Below are 16,835 nucleotides of genomic sequence, written 5' to 3' on the forward strand. Positions count from 1 at the left end.
CTCAATATGCAACAGAGTGGCTTATTTCCTATATATATATATATATGATTGATTATTCATTGGTTTGAAGCTAGTTGGTAAATGTTGAGCTAGTTTTAAATATTCTACAAACAGCATCAGTATTCATTTGTTCATTCTATATTTGAGGAACTCAAGTTATTAAAGAAATGTTGTGTCACAGTAAAATATTCCCCTCTGAATTCTACAGGATGACAAACCAAAAAGATAAAGGAAAAGTATACACTCACTTAAAGTACCTCTAAATTGTACTGAGATAATACTTGTGTGTACTCGATATGATGAAACAAATTTATTGAACACAAAACGATTACAAACTATTGTCTCAGAAAACTCGTTTTATTCGTTTAATAGGCGAGTTATTCAGACGGTTGAATCGGACCCGGATACCAGGTCCACCTCCAACGAGCTGATGAGTCACACAAAACAAACTCGACAATTTGATCCTTCAGAGAAAATATAATAATTTACTGCCTTGATCGAGATTATTTTTATATATATATATAATATGAAGGAAATTATTCTGCCTCCAAAGGTTAAATAACAGAAGTAACGTGGATCGAACAGATGTTTTAATGTCATCTGCACAGCTGTTGGCTTCATGTTCAGCGTCAACACACGGAGGGGTTTTTTTTTGGGGGGGGGGAAGAGGTATTTAAATTGTGCTTAAGAACAAACACAAGACAAGAAATGATTTTCCCAGTTATAATCATTAAAAAGGTTTCATGTAATGCATCTACCTACACATTCTTTATGCAGTGCCGCTCGCCTCCAGATGTTTTCCACCGTAAAACAATAATGTTACATATTACATTTGTGTATTTCTGGAGAAGCTTTCTGGTGTTTGTCTTTTCTGCAGCTTTCTGTCGACAGTACGAACTATTCGTGTTTGTGCCGATGATTCCAAGAATAATGCTTGAACAAAAGAGCGCAGACAGAAAAGAGATCGACTTGAACCACGACACTCGTACGAGGAATTCAGACCATCACACCTTTGAATTTGGTAGAAAGACGAGAAGCTGGTGAAGAAAAAAAGGGCGACTTTGTCCCTGTGACGTGTTGTGATGGGTTTCTGCCGTGAAAACAGGAAATCTATTCAAGACAGGAAGCATAACTTATTGTTTCGAACTGAAATAAATACGATTAAACTTGTTCATTCATGAGCTTTGAAGGCAGAATTGTTTTAAATCCCTGGTTTCCAGTCTTTATGCTAAGCTAACAGGCTGCTGGCTTTACCTGCTCAAGGATAAGAGCGTTTTATCAAACAATCAGCAAGAAAAATAAGAATAATTCCCAAAATATCCAAAAATAAATTTAAGATTTTTCAGAAAGTCTGTACATTCATAATTGCTTATAAGTAAAAATCTTCCAAACTAAAGAAAAAACATTGGGATCGAGCTAAAAGGTGAAGAGGACGTTGTGCTTCTTGTAAAGAGCAGAAGCGTCTCAGCTGAAATCAAAGGAAACAAAGAAAAAATGAAGAAAACAGCAGGAGGACGTTTTCAATTATGTTGAGCTTTGTCACTTTGTCGTCCATAACTCAGCGTAAAGTTTATAACTCACTCTGCGTAAAGTTTATAACTCACTCAGCGTAAAGTTTATAACTCACACAGCGTAAAGTTTATAACTCTGCGTAAAGTTTATAACTCACTCAGCGTAAAGTTTATAACTCACTCTGCGTAAAGTTTATAACTCACTCTGCGTAAAGTTTATAACTCACTCAGCGTAAAGTTTATAACTCAACTCAGCGTAAAGTTTATAACTCAGCGTAAAGTTTATAACTCAGCGTAAAGTTTATAACTCAGCGTAAAGTTTATAACTCAGCGTAAAGTTTATAACTCAGCGTAAAGTTTATAACTCAGCGTAAAGTTTATAACTCAGCGTAAAGTTTATAACTCACTCAGCGTAAAGTTTATAACTCACTCAGCGTAAAGTTTATAACTCTGCGTAAAGTTTATAACTCACTCAGCGTAAAGTTTATAACTCACTCTGCGTAAAGTTTATAACTCACTCTGCGTAAAGTTTATAACTCACTCAGCGTAAAGTTTATAACTCAACTCAGCGTAAAGTTTATAACTCAGCGTAAAGTTTATAACTCAGCGTAAAGTTTATAACTCAGCGTAAAGTTTATAACTCAGCGTAAAGTTTATAACTCAGCGTAAAGTTTATAACTCAGCGTAAAGTTTATAACTCAGCGTAAAGTTTATAACTCACTCTGCGTAAAGTTTATAACTCAGCGTAAAGTTTATAACTCACTCTGCGTAAAGTTTATAACTCACTCTGCGTAAAGTTTATAACTCACTCTGCGTAAAGTTTATAACTCAGCGTAAAGTTTATAACTCAACAACTGGGAATGAAGAGGAAGCCAAAGACACATTTGAACGCGTTTAAGTCTCCTCCAACAAACCCTCCAGTCGTCGTACGAGTGCCGTGGAATAATTGTTTGGCTTAAAGGGACATTCTGAATACTTTGAACAGGAAGTAGTAACTTGAGTAAAGCTGTAATAATGACGTCGTTGCTGTGAGATTTCTGAGGACTCATCGCTCAGTTGGTGCGTTTCTTGTGGCGCTTTGACCTTCTCGGTGGCCGTGTTGCTGCTGATGAAGGATGCGTTCACGCCATGTGATGAACGCTTCTAATATCGCCATTCATCCAACGAGCCCGTGTTGAATGACGGGGGGGGGGGGACATTCACCGAGTTGCTGCCAACGGAAGGCGGAGCAAGGACAAGCGGTCAGGTGGTATTTGGTCGTAATCCTCGTTTAGTGTTCGGCTTGTTAAAAGCAGCTTTGGTGAAGTCAAAAGTAAAAAATAAAGTCTGTTTAGGTCCCTCCACTGACCCCCCCCCCCCCCCTCTCAGGGGGGTGTTGCAGCCCGACGACCAAACTGTGCAAAATAAACCAGCTGTGCAGTTAGTGTGTCTCCCCCCCCCTTGTCTCAGGGGGTTAGATGGCGTGCGTGATGTAGAAGACAAACTCCATGTCCATGGCGGTCTGCGGGACGCTGGCGCCGCCGCCGTGGATGACGGGGATGAGGGCGCCGTCCAGCTCGTTCATGTAGCGCTGGGGGAGGAGCCGGCCTCCGGAGCCGGCCTGGTACTCCACCTGAGAGAGGAGGTGCACGCAAGCAGAAGGTTCAAAGGTCACACAGAGTCCTCTTGGGGATGACCTTCCCTCCTTGTCACTGAGCAGGTGGATGAAGACATTTGGACCGTTACCATGTCGGCCTGAGTGGAGACGCGCAGCGACAGCGCGTTGATGCCGCTCGCCGCCAGCACGGCGAGGTGAGGCGTCAGAGCGCTGCAGGCGGCCAGCGCCATCTCCTTCTGGAAGACGCCGCAGGACGACGGCGCCGCCTCCGGAGCCCTCGGCTGGTAGAAGACCTGCAAGGACATCCAGACACAGTATGGGGGGTCAGTGGGGGTAGAGAGAGTGTGTGTGTGTGTGTGTGTGGGTGGAGGTGGAGGTGGTGATGGTGCAAAGACTGGAATCCACCTCGGTGCATCTGATGGTGCGTCCGTCCGACTCAAACTCCGCCTCCTGCTGCATCCGCACGCTGCGCACTCCGTCCAGAGGTCTGCCGTCCACCGCGCTGCTTCTGCTGCGGACGAGCACCAGAACCACGCCTCGGGTCAACATACGTCGTCCACTGAGAAGCTTTTATTCTGAAGGGAGGATGGCGTGCGAGTGCTCGTTACCCGGCGTTGACCGGCGAGCTGCGGTCCACCCAGCGCACGCTGACGTTCTCCCGCGGCTCCCCGCCGTCGTTCCTGCCGCACGGGATGTGGAAGTCGGTCTGTTCCCTCAGGGCGCCGCGCAGGGCCTCCATGGTCTCCGGAGGGATCTGCACCATCAGCCCGTCTGAGGAGAAGGTCAGGGTTAGAACACACACACACACACACACACACACACACACACACACACACACACACACACACACACACACACACACACACACACACACACACACACACGAACACACACACACTTTACCCTCCACGATGCTGGATTTGGCGATGAAGCCCGACGAGGCCTTCAGGGCCCCGTTGAACACCACGAAGCTGGCCCCGGTCACTGCGGCGACAACAACGACACGACAACAACAACGTCAGTCGGCGCGGCGCTCGTCCTCCGTGCCTCCGGCGGGGGGAGGAGGGGGGGGGGGGTGGGCGCTCTCACCTGTGCGGGTCTGGCCCGGCTTGCTGCTGGCCTGCGTCTGGTAGCTGCCCTCCTCGCTCTGGAAACACACCAGGTGGGAGTCGGCCTCCGAGCTGAACCGCGCCCCGATGCTGATGACGTGCTCGTTGGCGGCGTTCACCACCTTCTGCATCTGGGAACACACACACACACACACACACACAGACACACACAGATACACACACACACACACACAAATTCTTCATATTCAGATCATCGTGTGTTTGTAGCATTTTACATCCGAGGCTTTTACAGAGTTTGATTATAACATGTGGAGGACAGGAAGCAGATGAAGAACTAACATGTGATCTTCCTCTCACCTCGTTGAAGCTGCTCTTGGGAATGTCGATGTAGCTGTGTCCCATCTCCATGTGGATCCTCAGGCCCTCCACCACCGACAGGCTGTACTGGTAGTTCCTCAGGTCCTGGAGAAACACGGCGTCCAATAAAGAACTAAAGCAACATTCTCCCATCACAGTGGATGATTTGCTCTGGCTATTTATATTTATTTATTTATAAGACATGCGTCTGCGTTAGAAGAATAAAGATCGGAGTTTGGTTCGGGTCTGAATCCCTTTTCTTTAATCTCGACACGTTTGGGAGCCGATTAGCGACGGGTCTAAAAGAAGCTCTCATCAGGATTAAGGAAGCCGAGTGGTTGATGATCTGAAGAGTTCCTCACAGCCAGCAGGTTCATGATGGTGTGTCCCGTCTCCCGGTACACCGAGTCACGGAAGCGGACACTGGTCAACGTGGTGGGATAAACTGGGAAAGAGAAACATACGACCACACGTCACCAGTTAGAGGCACTTTTCATTTTTTGTATGTTAAAAAAATATATATTTTATTTTCCATTTATTCAAGTAATTTTGAATGAAATCACATTCATGGCGGCAACCAAATCATGTTCATTATTTTAATGTAGTTTGAATATATTTTTCATAAATTAATACGAATTAAATAAAACTGCTAAAACACAACCTAAATCAAACTATGATAACAAAAAGAAATAAACTAATTAAAATATAATTACTAAAGATGACAATCACACACACACACACACACACACACACACACACCACTGTATTCAGCTCCGAGCCGCAGGAGCAGGCGCAGGGGGAAGACCTTGGCCCACGGGACCTCCAGCTTCTGGACCAGCAGGCCGAACATGAAGGGCGGGGGGGGCAGAGAGAGGCCGTCCAGAGGCTGGCAGCTGGGGGAGAAGAAGAGCATCCCGGCGTGGTCCTTACTACCCAGGAAGCTGCTGGTGAAGGTCACGTTGTCGAGCTCCTCCAGGAACTTCCCTGGAACAGAGGACGGGAGGGAGGTGGGGGGGGGGGTGGGGGGGGCAAAAGGGGAGTCTGTGGTCTTTTCTACAAAAGAGGAAACCAGAGAGCAGAAGGGGGGGGGGGGCACACAGGTGACCTGCATGCTTCCTTCCTACCTTTCTGGGCCTCTTGGTAGATGTTGAGATAAAGTGTGAAGAGGTCTTTGGGGAGACTTTTCTCTTCTGGCAAACACTCCAACAGAAAGACCAGCTCCTTCTGACCCAGAGCCTGCAGCCCGCTGGAGCCCAAACACCAGCAGCGCCGCCCCGAGTCTGGTGCAGGAGACACACACACACACACACACACACACACACGAACAAAACTGATAGGTATGAATGTTAAAAGAGTCCAAACATCTCCATCTAAATATCCATCTTCTACTCACATGTGACCAGCTTGACGTTGACCAGCAGGTTGGCGTTGAGGACGAACGTCAGCGGTCGAGGTCCTCCCTCCTCCAATAGGTGCAGGATCTGGCAGGGGGCGGGGCTTTCCTCGACCAAAACATCTGCAGGTAAGAAAAAAGGATACAAAAACTCAAACGCCAATCACATGAGCGAGCGAGGACGTCTGGTGCAGAGCGACGCGGGGAGTCGGACCTGCGGCCTCCTCCTCCTCCCCGGTGCTGATGAGCAGAGGAGGGAGGTCCTCCTCGTTGTCGGGCAGCAGGCTGGGAACCCTGGTCACCGAGCCGCCGACTCCACACAGCAGGGCGTAGTCCCAGGGCCCCGAGGGGGGGGGCCGGACCGCCTCCGCCTCCAACGGGGCTTCGGGGGCGGAGGAGGAGCCGCCGACCTCCACCTCCGAGACGGGCTGAAAAAACACCGCAGGATCCGTCACCGTGGCAACAATAGACATAGTTTATCGCTGATGGGCTTAAAATAAATATATTGATCTCCGTTGGGAGGAAAAAGGCCTAAAATAATTAATTAAAGATTAGGTTTAAGTTATATTTAGAATATTTTCATCCCTATACTTTGATGTCAGATGGACCTTCATGAATCTGAGTCTTTGTCAAAAGTCTAGAAGAGTGTCTTTGAAGTGTCTTTGAAGGCTCCAGAGCTGTTTGAAGAAGATTTTCCCAACAACAATATAAAATGAATACGAACTTCCAAACACGAGCTGTGATGAATTAAAAGGCGGCGTCTCTTACTGCCGTCGGGTCCGGAGCCGCGGGTCCGAACTCCTGCGAGCTGCGGCGGCTCGGCACCGACAGCCGGCTGGTGTCCGCCACCTCCCCGTTGGGCAGGATGCCGTCGGCGAACCAGACGCGCTTCTGCTCCCGAGGACAACCTGACGACACGAGAGGAAAGGGAGAGAAGAATAAAATAACAAAGGTTCAAAGAGGTTCGGTCCGGGCTGAAAAAAAAAAAAGAGGGAAGAAGTATAAAACCGTGTGCGTTATTTTAAGAGCAGCCGTACTGTCGTTGTTCGGGTGTTTGAGAACGGACACGGGCACCATGACGGTGGGCGGAGGGGAGTTTAGCGTGCCGGCGGCTCGGGCCTGCTGCAGAGGGGGGATGGTGCTGCAGTACTCAGACGGGACGTTGGGGTTGGGACTGGGACCTGCAGGACTCATCATCCGCTCCAGGGCCTGGGCTACAGGGAGAGACACGTCATAGAGGCGTGCGGAGCTTAGCACACACGTTACTCACTTTGAGCTACCGCTAGCCCCCCCCCCTTCTTCTTCTTTGGCTAAGCGTCCACCAACGGAAACATCTCACCAGTCTCTGTGCGGACCTTCGTTTCCGCAGAGGATGAATCCTGCTGACCCCCCCCCCCCCCCCCCCCCAGCATGTAGACATCTATATGCTGGTCACTACACAGAAGTAGAGTCATTTCCTCATAGACGTCTATGGGAGCAGAGGAGTCGCCCCCTGCTGGTCACTACACAGAAGTAGAGTCATTTCCTCATAGACGTCTATGGGAGCAGAGGAGTCGCCCCCTGCTGGTCACTACACAGAAGTAGAGTCATTTCCTCATAGACGTCTATGGGAGCAGAGGAGTCGCCCCCTGCTGGTCACTACACAGAAGTAGAGTCATTTCCTCATAGACGTCTATGGGAGCAGAGGAGTCGCCCCCTGCTGGTCACTACACAGAAGTAGAGTCATTTCCTCATAGACGTCTATGGGAGCAGAGGAGTCGCCCCCTGCTGGTCACTACACACAAGTAGAGTCATTTCCTCATAGACGTCTATGGGACCAGAGGAGTCGCCCCCTGCTGGTCACTACACAGAATGACGCTTTAACGCGTTTCTTTCCCAGATGACTTTAAACCCACAGCGACTAATGAATTGAGTCAGATATGAAATGAGCTCATAGAAAGCAGGACGGTGACAGTATGACAGAGCGCTCATAGGAGATTTGGGGTGAACGGCCGTGTTGAAATGACCACGAGGCAGCGGGTGTGAGTTGTGATTACTGTGGCAGAGCAGATGAATAAAAGGATCTCGGGGAAGAGGACGAGCGAGTTGTGGCCTCCAGGAACCCTCGCTCGAGCTGAGAGGCTCTCGCAGGAAATGCCGACATTATGTTGACGCAGCATCACAGATCTTTATTGATCATTTGTGAACCGACAACAAGGACGGAGGAAGCACACAGGGACACAAGATATTAGTTATTCAGACCCTCTTTTAAAACATAGGGAGGGGTGGAAACTAAACGTTTCAGTAAACAAAGGTGAAAACTAAACATTTTTTTCATTTTTTTTTGTAGCCATTTCGTATTATTGCATTATTGTAGGATTTCGGTCCCTGAACACACTGAACGAACGAAGTGAAGCTTCACAAAACAAATGTTCCCACATCAAGGGTTTGAACCAGAAAACATTTTTAGCTCCTCAGTGGCGTCATGATTGATTTATCTCAGACCAACAGTCACGTGACCATAAATCACAGGAACTGAACTTTAGGAGGTGACACAGAGCAGAGAGGATGTAAATATGCTCAATATTAAAACCCCCCTTCTCTTCCCAACATACATGTGTGTGTGTGTGTGTGTGTGTGTGTGTGTGTGTGTGTGTAGATTTGACTGGTTTTTAAGTTTTGTAAAAGAAATTCTCAGTAAGTGGGTTGTTCTGCGCTAAAGACATATTTAAGTTCTCTCTAATTCTACTCGGTTCCGTTTTAACTGAGGAGGAACTTTTATACCACAGTGAAGAGAAATAAGAGTGGATAAAAGCGTCTGCAGAAGGAGGCTCGTTTCCTCCTGGGAAAAGATGACAGGGCGTAAAAAGTCCTCCAGGACTTCAGGCCACTCTACGAGCGACCTCATCTCATACGGAGCACCAATAAATATCCCTCTGCAGGGATTGTAAACAAACAACAAACAGAGGCAGTAAACAAGCACCGCTTACCTCCTGCTCCTCCACCTCCTCCTCCTCCTGCTGCTCCTCCTCCTCCTCCTCTCCAACTCAACCGGTCCAAATCACACGCACCTTAGACACTCTGCTGTTAGCCGCAGTAGCCTGTTAGCTTTAGGTTGCTTCTGTGTGTGTGTGTGTGTGTGTGTGTGCGCACGCGCCCCTTAAGGCTTCCCATGCAGCTTCACCACACTGTTATGAGAGGTGAAGGGGGGAGGGAGGGGGGTGACGAAGGAGCAGAGCGATGACGTCACAACCGCCCGCTGCAAAAAGTGGATCACTGTGTGCGTGTGTGTGTGTGTGTCAGCATCACATGTCTACTGCATTAAGAGGAGGAGGAGGAGGAGCGCACACACACACACACACACACACACACACACACACACACACACACACACACACAACCAAGGACAAATGCCAGTGTCCTGCTATAACTCTCCTCCCTCTCTGCACCCCCCCCCCTTCATGTCCATGCTGCTGTCTTTTAACCATAAAATGGAGCCTCTTTGAAACCAGACAACAGAAAAACAGCCTTTCAATTAATCATTGAATTGAATCATAACATTCCTGTTATTCATCCAAGCTGCATGATAAAAAATGTTAGCGTGATGTCAAGTTTTGATGACAAATCGTGAGTTTGGAGACGATTTTTAAAGAAATATGTGATGAGAAATGATTGTTCCCTCAAAGGAATAAGTACTAAAGCAATCCTTTTTGTGGTTACACGAGCATCTTCAGCGCCCTCGGCTGGGTCAGCTGACAGCGACTCCTCCTGCTGGCAGAACACCAGAACACCACCATGGACCAGGGGAGCGATGCACACGCTTTTAAAGCTCAGGAGACAATTACACAACTGCTGTAAATAAAAAAGGGGCCTGGAGGGGGTGACATGGCTGAAACCCTCCTCTGAAAGCTTTTCTTGCCAGGACTACTATATCCCATGATGCATTGCACTGATACAAAACAGCAGATGGAGAAGAGAGGAGGAGAGAGCGGCGTGATGGAGACAAACCAATGAGCTCTGGGGCTGAAATAATAAACTGAATGAGCAGGGCACCGATTCACAAAATACTTACTGCCCCCACATATACGTACACACACATATATGTACATACACACACACATATATGTACACACACACATATATGTACGTACACACACACATATATGTACATACACACACACATATATGTACATACACACACACATATATGTACATACACACACACATATATGTACATACACACACACATATATATGCATAAACAACAGCAGCTCTACTACTTCCCTTCTCGCCTTTCACAGTAAAAGCTTGAATTCACTGGGATAAGAAGCCACTTGAACAAAAAACAGACAATCCCCCCCCAGCAGGAACGAGTGGGTTAAACCACAACTTTCATCACCGATCCCGATCTTCCACTTCAAAAGCACGTCTGTCTATTTTCAGTATAACTTGTGTATTTAAAAAAAAAAAATCATATTCATTTCTAATAACTGATAACGGATCAGGTGACTCGGCATCTCTTGGCACACAGAGGAAGAGGAAGGCGGTCCTTACCCCGGTGGATCGTGTCGAAGCAGACGACGCACACGCGGGCCTCTTTCTCCAAGTACTTCAGCTTGCACTTCCTGTTGCAGCACACGGCACAGTACACCTGCCACGGGGGAGAAACCAACACAATTCACCGAGCATCTGACACACACGTGCATGTGTGTGTGTGTGTGTGTGAAGTGAGTCCCTAAGTAGCAACAGTCCTCTCTAATGCTGATTTAATCACTGAGCGGACTTAGCTGTCCTTCTTTGGGACACACGACTCAGTAAAGATCTGTTGGGCAGCTAAAAGAAGAAGAAAACGCTGACTCATACTTTTCCAACATGACATATTTTGCAGGTTTTCACACACAACATGAAAGCGAGTCCATGGCGGCGTCCGTACCTTCCCGCAGGCCCGGCAGTGGTGGCGTCTCTTGGTGAAGGTGAACCTCTGGGTGCAGTTCATGCAGTTGGGGGCTTCGGAGTCGGGCATCCAGGCCGGCTGCCTGGTCCCCAGCTCCTCCGCCCCCTCCGTCTTCCAGGCCGCCGTCCCTTCCCCGTCCGAGGGCGAGTCCCCGGGGTACGGAGGCGGCTCCGAGAGCTCGTCGCACCCGACGCTGTGGTCCCGGGGCTCCTGGGAGGGGCACATGGGGCTCAGGTCCCTTATGTTGGAATATTCCTCCGGGAGACTGGAGGGCGAGCCGTCCTCCCCGTCCTCCCCGAGCGTCCCAGCCGGCTCTTCTCCGCCCTCCTCTCCTGTTGCTGGAGACCTGGCGGTTTGGCAGTGGAGCTGTTTGGGTCTCGCTCCGCCGTAGGCGGGCGGCTGATCGGGGCCGCCGTGCTGCGGCTGGAAGGAGTTGCTGGTTAGTGGGAGCTCTGGCTCCTCTTGGCACGGAGGTCCGTCAGAGTTCTGCGATGGAGCGCCGTGGTTTAACCCTCCCTCGCCAGGCATCGTTCTATCGCTCTCTGGAGACGCCAGGTCTTCCACTCCTTCTCCTCCACAGATGCTGGGCTCCTCGGCACCGAGTCGGCCTTCCAGACCTCCACTGAGAGAGGCTCCTCTCTGCTCCGCTTCCGCGTGCGCCTGCAGGAACGCCTCCAGCTCCTCGTCCGTGACCAGCAGCTCGGCCTGCTCGCTCTCGGGCAGGTACTCAAAGCCGAACTGGGGCGGATCCACCGGGCTGGGTTCTGAGCGCTCGCAGGAGGCGGGGTCCACGGGGGCCGAGGCGGCGAGACGCCCCTCCGGCGACGCCCTTCTCTGCGCGTCCTCTACGGGATCCTCCAGACGGGACGTGGCTTCAGAGGGCGGCGTGCAGTCGGGGTTCTCGGGGGCGTCGCCCGCAGCCTCTTGGCGAGGCTCGTCGGCTCGCCGCGACTCGTCCTCCGCGGCCGCCGCCTTCAGCAGCGCCCCACAGATGGACACGGCGATGGGGAGGCATGACAGGCCCCCCGGCGCGCTGTCCGGGTTCGACCCAACAAAGGACTGCGCCTCGCCTTCGCCAGAGGACCCCTGAGACGCCGCCTTTGCTTGGGTCGTTGCTTCCTCGACGCCGTCACGCAGACGGGCCTCCGGCTCGCCGCGGCCTGAAGCGCGACCGACCACTTGGTCCGTGCAGGCCGCCTCCTCGCGGCGAGTCTCCTCCTTCCCGGCAGACTCGGCGCTCCTCGGTGACGGCGAGTCCTCGGCCGGCTCGCAGCTCCTCTCTGCCACGGCGGGGAGAATGACGTCCAGCAGACTGAGCGAGGCGGAGAACCCGGCGGTCCGCTCAGCGGCGACCGAACCGAGCAGCCCGTCGTCTCCTAAGCCGCCGCGTGACGCCTCTCCGGTGACCACCGGGCTCTCAAAGTCCACAAGCAGCGTGTCCACCTCCTCCTCCTCCTCCTCCTCTTCTGTCATCTGCTTCTCCGCCACGTCCAGCTGGCTGAAAGCTTCGTGGCTGTCGGCCCTGAGCAGGACGGCCGAGCTGGTGTCGTTCACCAGGTCACACACTGGCTTCAGGGCCCGGTCGGGGCAGGGGGGGGCGGAGCTTTGAGCCGGCCCGCGATCCACGGAAGAGAGGAGGTCCACCGCCGTGAGAGGCTGAACTTTGACCTCTGGGTCGTCGCCGGCGCTGCAGTTCTGAGATGTAAGGCGGTGGGGGCAGCCGGGGGCGGAACCATAATGGAGAGCGTTAAGGTCGGGGAGGGTCGGTGGGACCTTGGAGGCCTCAGAGGTCAAACACTGGGAGCCCAGGGAGGAGAACGGGTACACGGACGGCTTCAGGAAAACAGATTTGCATTCATGTTCCTCTGAAATAGTGAAAAGAACAAAACATGTAAAACTCACATAACACAAGAAAAAACTGTAGATATCAAACTATATTGGTTGCTTAGTACAATTAGAATGTAAAATGATTGATATCCAATTGTATGGATTAGGCGTTTAAATACACACTCTGCAACCGTTAGGTGACTAATTGATTTCTCAATGGACAGAAAATAATTGGGAACTATTTTGGTCATTGATCAATCCAAAAATAAGTTGGTATCCTGCTTTTCTGTGTTTTATAATCAAATAGATATCTTTGGGTATGAAAGATGAAACAAAAGACATTTTGTAGCCTGCGTGCTTCTGTATACAAATATATATATAAAATAAAATATACATGCTTAAATCATTTATTCAGAAGTAAAAAAATGAGATTAACAGCTTGTTAACTTGATGCTTGTTCTGTACTTTTGTGAATTAATGTCTTTCTTTTGGATGTGTAGGAGGATGTTTGTGATGAACGTTTGAAGCAGTAATGATGCCTGAGATCTTCTCCTGTTACGCTGCAGAGTGGCTCACAAAAATCACCCTCTATAGACTCGTCTGATTCAAAACATTTTTGTCTTTTATTCGACATTAAACGCACAACTAATCAATAAATGAATCATTACTTGCAGCCAATTTTTGGACTCTTACCAGTATTGAGCTCAAAGTCATCCAGCAGTTTGTCCAGATCACAAACAGCCGCCTTGAAGAAGCTGTCCATGCTGGACGAAAGCAACGGGCCCTCGAAGCCCTCCAACTCCTAAAGAGACGCAGAAAACCCATCATTAGAAACATGTGATCTCAGTCCAGGATCTACATCACTTCATTAACACATGAACACACTGGGATACTGCGCTTCACATGCAGCAAAGCACACCGTGTCTCTTTTAACAGCTGTGACAGTCAAACACGATGAATATAATAATCATGACATGTGATAAATATCACAAACACCCGTCTTCCTTGGAGCAGCCGTGTCGTGAACCATACGTCTCATTTGTAATTTCAAACTAGTCATGTGGGTACATGAATAACATCTCAAGGACGAATCATTTGTACGACCTGGATCCACCATTATCATGACATTCTGATCCCAGACCAGTTACACAGCGTCAGGTGATCAGCAGACATGTGACTAAAGGAGTGACTTCTTCTGGCTACAAAGCGTTTATACTTCAATCACTGACACTTTTCTTTTTAAACTTGTTCATTTGATTCTGTATAATCTAAATAAATAATATAAACGTTTTTTGTTGATTCACGATTACAATGTCGATGTTAGCAGCATCACCTGAGGGCGACGTCCTGACCTTTCCTCCATCTTCAACAGGAGTCACGAGTTTCGGCTTTAAAACGGCACTTCTGCCCGAGTGAAATATGAATAACTGTTTTCTCACCTCATGAAAGGAAAGAAAACCTCCTCAAATGTCCTAACAGCAGATTTCTGTGCATCAACACAGCGTCAACAAGCAGGAGCCATTACTAAAGAAACTAGAATTATAATCCGCTTTTTAGTGGCACAGCCAGTCTGTTTGGAAGTTAACAACAAACAGAGCTAACGCAACAACACACACACACACACACACACAGTGCTGACACAACACACAGCGCTAACAACAACACAAGTGACACTTCAGGTCTCTATAAAAAATACTCAGACAATGAAAAACGACGCAGATCAAAGGGGAAAGAGCCACATCGTCACGTTCCTCTCCAGGAAGAACAAGCAGTTGCCTCCAAAATGCATTACATAGAGGACATGAGGACATGAGGACATTACATAGAGGACATGAGGACATGTATTACATAGAGGACATGTGGTACTTTACTTTTAGATAATGCTGCTGCTGATACAAATCAAGTCAGAAAATTGCAAACATCAGATTTCTGTTGGAGCGTTTGGATCAGACGATACTTCTCTTGTCATTATTGTAATTAAAAGAAATAATTGTTAAGACTTTCCCACAGTAACCAGCTGATCTGAACTCTACAGCCATGTTAATAAAGAGGCCACACAAACAACACTACAGAGCTCTGAAAGTGTAGAGACGTTGAGAAGGGAAGGATGAAGCCAGCCTCATTAAATACACATCTTAGGGTTAATCATCACAGTAAAACTATGCACTTCCATAAATGTGCCCAAACCCGTTCTGAACAATGGTCAATTAAAAAATTGATTCCAAGAAATCTTGTCGAAGACTTACAGGTAAATGTTAGACTTCTTTTACAGGCGACGGGGTGTTTCCTGGGAGAAGAAGTTGCATTTTGGAAAGTATTAGGAGCGGGACTCTTATTTTTTACTCATGTAAAGGCGGCAGCAAAGTGAAACAACGTTATGGCATCGTGGGTGGACTGATTTAATCTCATTAAAGTTCACAAAATGAATTGTATTTAGATTCATAATGTATACAAGCAACTAGTTGTCAAATAAATACTGTGTAAAAAGTGTGTTTAACTCTGAGATGTAGTACAGTAAAAGTGCAACATGAACCTCTGCGATGTAATACAGTAAAATGTTCATTCATTTCTAATAACGTTACATGCACTTTACTTTTTGTACAGTACTTAGGTCAAATTACCTAACGACGTTACACTCCACCTCTCGTGAACTAGCAAATACATTTACAGATGAGTTACAGTTGAAAATGCCAAATGAGGCAACAGAATCAGCCGGGTAACAGGTATCGTTGTAACACCGGTGTCAGGCTCAATATTATCGATCCAATTAAACAATTCCTCAGTCAGTTAACGTCAAAGAGACGTTAATCCCACAACTTCATAACAACCCAGATCGCCTCCCCCATTAAACAAATTCACCAACACGAAGAAGGATGGTTGTCATCTCTGTGTCGTTTTAAATACTTTTAGCTACTAGATTAGCAAACAGGCTAACGAAAACATAGAGCACAACAGTAAGCTAACAGCTGACGTTAGCAAGTTACGTTAGCAACTGTAACACCTCACCACAACGAACACTTAGCTTGAACGTCGATTACATGGCTGCATGACAGCTAACAATAACACTTGAACTGATGAACTGTCGATAAAACAGCGTGTTGTCCACGGAATTCAAGCAGGTGTAGCTTCAGTTAGCATGCTAGTTCGCTTGTTATTGAACGCGTTAGAAAGCTAATTTAGCTAACGTTAGCTCACTGTGGGTTTAACCTGTTCTTTTTTGTTTTTGTTTCTGACGTTCCTCACCAGCACTGGTTTTATTCCATGGCTCCCACGTCGTCCCCTGTGTACTGTCCTCACATTCCGATTGAAAACAGCAACATATGCCGCCCGAGTCGTCGTCTCATTCTCCGGCAAACCGGGTAGTTAAAGTTGTGTGTGGGGGAAGCTAACCAACTAGCTAGCTAGCTAGCCGTTGGATTAGTTTCTTATTGGAGATGTGTGAATTCTCCACTCATGCGGCCATCTTGGAACGGACTGCCGCCAGGTCACAGGATCCGCTCGAAGTTTATTTATTTACTTAACTGTTCTTTTCATATTGTGAGTAAGTGATATTGTTAAGGGTGACTTAGTTATGTATTACATTTAGTTTATTTATTGTAACTATACATCAACTGGTGCTCCTGTTGTTGTGAATTCTCACAAACACTAAAAACTCTCCTATTTAAATATGCTTAGGTGATGTTCGTTATGTGATGCTGTTGTTGTCTTATTATGTTGTTTTATTATAAATGCGTCATTCTTTTTTATTTTTATATATTAATTTTTTCAAACTCAGATCATGTTTTAGACTTTGGACCCAGAAGATGAGTTGATTTAAGCAGTTTGACACGTTTTATTTAAGCTGCATTCATTCAAGAGTATCTTATAAAGGAATTAAACTAAATATTTGTCCATCATAATAGTTTTAGTTAGTTTTAATTAAAAAAACATCTGTTTGAGTGTTATGTTTACTGCCCTATGTTGTAGCAGTTTACTACCACTGGGGGGCAATTGTGTCCTCTCAACTACACTGGACGGTATGGAGGACACCAAATGACTTAATTATAAATAAATAAATGTATAACTAAATGCTTAAATACACGTATAAATAAATAAATGCATGCTTAAGAGAATAAAACCCTGTAACATAACATCATATTTTTATAAC

At 47.6% G+C, this 16,835-nt stretch overlaps 1 protein-coding gene across 2 annotated transcripts; it reads right to left on the minus strand.

The window, feature by feature from the left end:
* Positions 1-336: 336 nt before the first annotated feature.
* Positions 337-16,203, minus strand: zfyve16 (zinc finger, FYVE domain containing 16). 2 transcript variants are annotated; one of them, XM_037484258.2, is made up of 18 exons: positions 15,932-16,202; positions 13,382-13,490; positions 10,841-12,726; positions 10,462-10,558; positions 6,966-7,142; positions 6,697-6,836; positions 6,143-6,356; positions 5,929-6,051; positions 5,660-5,815; positions 5,295-5,519; positions 4,898-4,980; positions 4,536-4,640; positions 4,198-4,348; positions 4,012-4,092; positions 3,717-3,879; positions 3,514-3,619; positions 3,237-3,401; positions 337-3,123 (listed from the first exon to the last, which is right to left on the minus strand). In XM_037484258.2, exons 2-18 carry the CDS (start codon positions 13,449-13,451, stop codon positions 2,965-2,967), a joined length of 4,101 nt encoding a protein of 1,366 aa, XP_037340155.2. In that variant the 5' UTR covers positions 13,452-13,490; positions 15,932-16,202; the 3' UTR covers positions 337-2,964. The 2 variants fall into 2 exon arrangements, with proteins under 2 accessions (XP_037340155.2, XP_037340156.2); XM_037484259.2 differs by lacking the exon at positions 6,966-7,142 and having other exon boundaries at positions 15,932-16,203.
* Between the last annotated feature and the right edge of the window lie 632 nt (positions 16,204-16,835).

This window comes from Pungitius pungitius, chromosome 18 (genome assembly GCF_949316345.1).
Source record: "Pungitius pungitius chromosome 18, fPunPun2.1, whole genome shotgun sequence".
In the NCBI taxonomy this organism is placed as follows: Eukaryota; Metazoa; Chordata; class Actinopteri; order Perciformes; family Gasterosteidae; genus Pungitius; species Pungitius pungitius.

Bases quoted from the DNA above. Each gene is read 5' to 3' on its own strand.
- zfyve16 (XM_037484258.2), bottom strand. From the start codon at position 13,451: ATGGACAGCTTCTTCAAGGCGGCTGTTTGTGATCTGGACAAACTGCTG. The intron at 10,559-10,840 runs GTACGGACGCCG...CCCCCGTGGCAG, and splicing joins ACTGCCGGGCCTGCGGGAAG to GTGTACTGTGCCGTGTGCTG. The intron at 6,052-6,142 runs GTCCGACTCCCC...TCTTACCTGCAG, and splicing joins GGAGGAGGAGGAGGCCGCAG to ATGTTTTGGTCGAGGAAAGC.